The 3,907-nt window shown below is 48.0% G+C and overlaps 1 protein-coding gene across 1 annotated transcript; it reads right to left on the bottom strand.

Annotated features, from left to right (window-relative positions):
• Nucleotides 1-518: 518 nt before the first annotated feature.
• LOC116052025 (potassium voltage-gated channel subfamily A member 1-like) lies at nt 519-3,705 on the bottom strand. Its single transcript, XM_031302509.2, has 2 exons — nt 3,140-3,705; nt 519-2,772 (listed from the first exon to the last, which is right to left on the bottom strand). The coding sequence occupies exon 2, from the start codon at nt 2,584-2,586 to the stop codon at nt 1,096-1,098; it is 1,491 nt and encodes a 496-aa protein (XP_031158369.2). The 5' UTR covers nt 2,587-2,772; nt 3,140-3,705; the 3' UTR covers nt 519-1,095.
• Nucleotides 3,706-3,907: the final 202 nt, after the last annotated feature.

Here is a 3,907-nt window from a genome sequence, read left to right on the forward strand (position 1 = left end):
ATTTGAATAGTCTTTTAATAGGTTTGAGTCACTTTGTTTATGAAAGAAAAGTCAAACTTGTGTGATGTCAGCTTGTTAAATGTGAGTATTTTCTAGTTTCTTCTCTCCTCTGTGACAGTGAACTGACATTTGAAGACGTCACCTTTGACTTTGAGAAGCTGACCCATTTTCTGACATTTTATAGTACAAACGATTAATCAATGATGAAAATAATCCTTAGTTGCAGCTCTACTTGCAAACAGTTTGGGACTATTTATTCATATCTTGCACTGCACTCTTTTTTTTTTATTCTTTTGTTCAAATGTTATAATCCATTTGAACTTATCTTCTGTTTTAATTTGTATCCTTATATATTAAATCATGCTCTAAAATGACTTAATTTGCTTCCTTTGTATACATAAAAAAAAATGCTCCAGAAGAAGATTTTAAGATTTTCTTTCTTCTTAAACCGGCTGCAATTCTATAAAATACATTTGCGAAACGTCAAAGGGGACATTAAGTTGTACCTAAACATAAAGTTTGAGAATTTGCGAGTGAAAAAGAACGGTACAAATTGGTGCAACAGAGACTAAAATATCCACACTTCTGTCTCTTAATTTGGGGGGAAACTCCAACACAAAACTCCAGTAACACTGGCTCCTACATTTCCCATAGTGCAACTCGATAATAACTACCATAATGTCTCTCGTTAGACCTTTCTCGCCTGGTAAAAGCTGGTAAGTTTGGAATGATTAAAAATCGAAGCAGCAGAGATGGAAACATCCTCAACGGTGGCATTTATTCGTATCTCCCTGCCTGACAAACACCAACATCTCTCAAACTGGAACAACTTATAAAATAAGTTAATTTATCAAACATGTCTCCCCGACACCTGCTGATCTTTGTGCTATTGCCAAAACAAGTCCGTCATTACGTGAACCACTACCTTTTAATAAATTGATCATGTGTGCCTGGAACTTTTGAAGTCTTCACACACGTTTGTTTGTTCGTTCGTTTGAATGAGTCAATGCAAAAAAAGAAGAAGAAAATGCACCAATGGAGATAAAGCATCGAGATTATTTCTACAATATTTACACCGGTGCGCCGGACGCCTCCTCACACGTCGGTGAGCAGCTTCCCCTTGTTCACACAGTTCTGGGTGGGCGCCGTGCAGTTGGCAGTCCTGAGGTTGGCTTCCCTAAAGTTATCGATGCTGTTGTTCATGTCCTCGTCTATCTCCATGTACTCCGACTTGCTCACCCCCGATGAGCTACGCCGGCTCGAGTTGGTATCCGACGCCAAGTTCTGGTTGCTGACGTTGAGCAGCTGCGCCTGCTCCTCGCCCTCCGTCTCGCGGTGGTAGAAGTAGTTGAAGTTGGACACGATGACGGGCACGGGCAGCGCGATTGTCAGCACGCCGGCGATGGCACACAGCGAGCCCACGATCTTCCCCCCAATCGTCACGGGGTACATGTCTCCGTAGCCGACGGTCGTCATAGACACCACGGCCCACCAGAAAGCGTCAGGGATGCTGGTGAAGAACGACTCCTTCTCCTCGGCCTCGGCGAAGTAGACGGCGCTTGAGAACAAAATCACCCCGATGAAGAGAAAGAAAATGAGCAAGCCCAGCTCGCGCATGCTCGCCTTGAGAGTTTGCCCCAAAATCTGGAGCCCCTTTGAGTGCCGGGACAGTTTAAAGATCCTGAATACCCTCACCAGGCGGATTACCCTGAGAATAGCCAGAGACGTGGCCTGTTCCCCTCCTCCTTTCGCCTCCTTGCCGTCTTGATCGTCAGCCAGCTCCGTTCCGAGCGTGATGAAGTACGGGATTATGGCCACAATGTCAATAGAGTTCATCATGTTTTTAAAGAACGCAGCCTTGCTGGGACAGGCGAAAAAGCGCACTATCAACTCAAAAGAGAACCAGATGATGCAGAGCGTCTCCACGACGAAGAAAGGGTCCGTGAGGAAGTTTGCTTTGTAGTACACGGTGACGTTCCCGACCATACGCATCCGCTGGCTGGGATCCTCCTTCAGCTCGGGTAATGTCTCCAAACAAAATATGACAATGGAAATAAGAATAACCATCACCGAGACGATGGCGATTCCCCGAGCGGGCCCCGAGCTCTCCGGATGCTCGAAGAGGAGCCAGATCTGCCGCTGGAACTCCTTCTCGGGCAGCGGCCGCTCCTCCTCGCGGATAAATCCCTCGTCCTCTCGAAACTTCTCCATGGCCTCCGCGCCCAGTTCGTAAAACTTAATCTCCTCCGAGAACATATCCAGCGGCACGTTGACTGGCCTTCTTAGGCGTCCGCCGGACTGGTAGTAGTACAGGATGGCGTCGAAGCTCGGGCGATTCCGGTCGAAGAAGTACTCGTTTCGTAAAGGGTCAAAGTAGCGCATCCGCTTCTTGGGGTTCCCGAGGAGAGTCTCGGGGAACTGCGCGAGCGTCTTGAGCTGGGTCTCGAAGCGCAGCCCGGAGATGTTGATGACCACGCGCTCGCAGCAGTCGTGGTCGTCGTGGTCGTCGTCCGGCGGGTACAGGTCCTGCAGGTGTCCCGGCAGGGTGGAGGTCTCGTCCATGTTCTCCGTGGACACCACGGTCATCCTGGCGGGCGGAAGGGGCGGAAGAGGAAGAGGCGCCAAGGGCGAAGGGGCGGCAGGACTGAAAGGCGAAGGAGCCTCTACTGAGGCCGCGAGGCACACACAGCCTCCCTCTCCGTCACCATCAGCATCTTCTCCTTCTCCTCCGACGGGCTGAACATCTTCTTTCTCTCAGCGATGCTTCGTCACCTGCAAGAGCGTGGAAACAAGAACATCTAGTCTCGCCGAGCGCATCACAGACCTGCCTTCACAATGCCCGGGTTTCTATCTCCGAGAGAAAAACATCATGCAGTACAGTACAGCCTGTGCTGCAGTTTCTGCTTCTTCTGCTTCTTCTATTTTTTTTTTTTTTTACCGCATACATCAGTATTCAAGTTTGCTGCGCTTCCTTTCTGCGCACATCATGCCGGACCCCGCTCTCTATTCAGTTCCATACCATACATCAACTAGTCAGTCATATTAAGGATTCTACACATTGAAATGAACAAATAGATGCCATTTAAAAATGGAAAATGTGCTTTTTTTAAGAGATGGAAATGATGCGTAAGACATGTACCTGTGCTGAGTTGGAGAGCAGCAGACGCACAGCGCACACCTTTTTCCCCCACCTTGGCTTTTAATACTGATATCCTTTTACAGCTTTCTCTGAAAGATTAATAGACTGTTGTCTTGGCCAACATCCGTATCCTCTTGGTGTAGGTTTTCAGCGTCGATCGGAGCAGCCCGCAGCAGAGAGAGGAGGCTTCAGACGGCTTTGAACCGCGGCTCGGCTGCAACAATCCCGACTGACAGTTTACCAAAATCATGCTGGAAATAAAAGCCGGACGCAGACGGAGATTTTAAGACAGAAAAACGCCGATATATAACGCTGGATCAAAGCGCCCGATCTGATGGGGAGAAACGGACACTGCAGCATCAGCAAAAAAAAAATAAAAAAAATAATCGGCTCTCTTCTTGTTGTTTTATACTGCGGTAAAAATAAAAAAAACACGGAGGCTTTTGGAAGGAAAATCCGGTTTAGGATGCCGCTCTATAGGCGCGTGCATAAAGCATGTGTGTCCGGTAATTTGGAAGCATATTGCAGGATTTCATGTAGAGGGAAAAAGAAGTGAGTGAAGGAGAAGAGGGAGGGAGGGGTTAGGAGAGAGAGAGAGAGAGAGAGAGAGAGAGAGAGAGAGAGGAACGGAGGGGGGGGGGGTTTCGACGCAATGCAGACAGACTGTAAAACACAGTTGGCTCTACAGTATCTGCAACAACCTGCTCCACACCTGTACCAAACAGAACAGCAGCAGAACAGAATGAGCTTATTATGCTGGCATTTTGA

Source organism: Sander lucioperca, chromosome 20 (assembly GCF_008315115.2).
Source record: "Sander lucioperca isolate FBNREF2018 chromosome 20, SLUC_FBN_1.2, whole genome shotgun sequence".
Classification (NCBI taxonomy): domain Eukaryota; kingdom Metazoa; phylum Chordata; class Actinopteri; order Perciformes; family Percidae; genus Sander; species Sander lucioperca.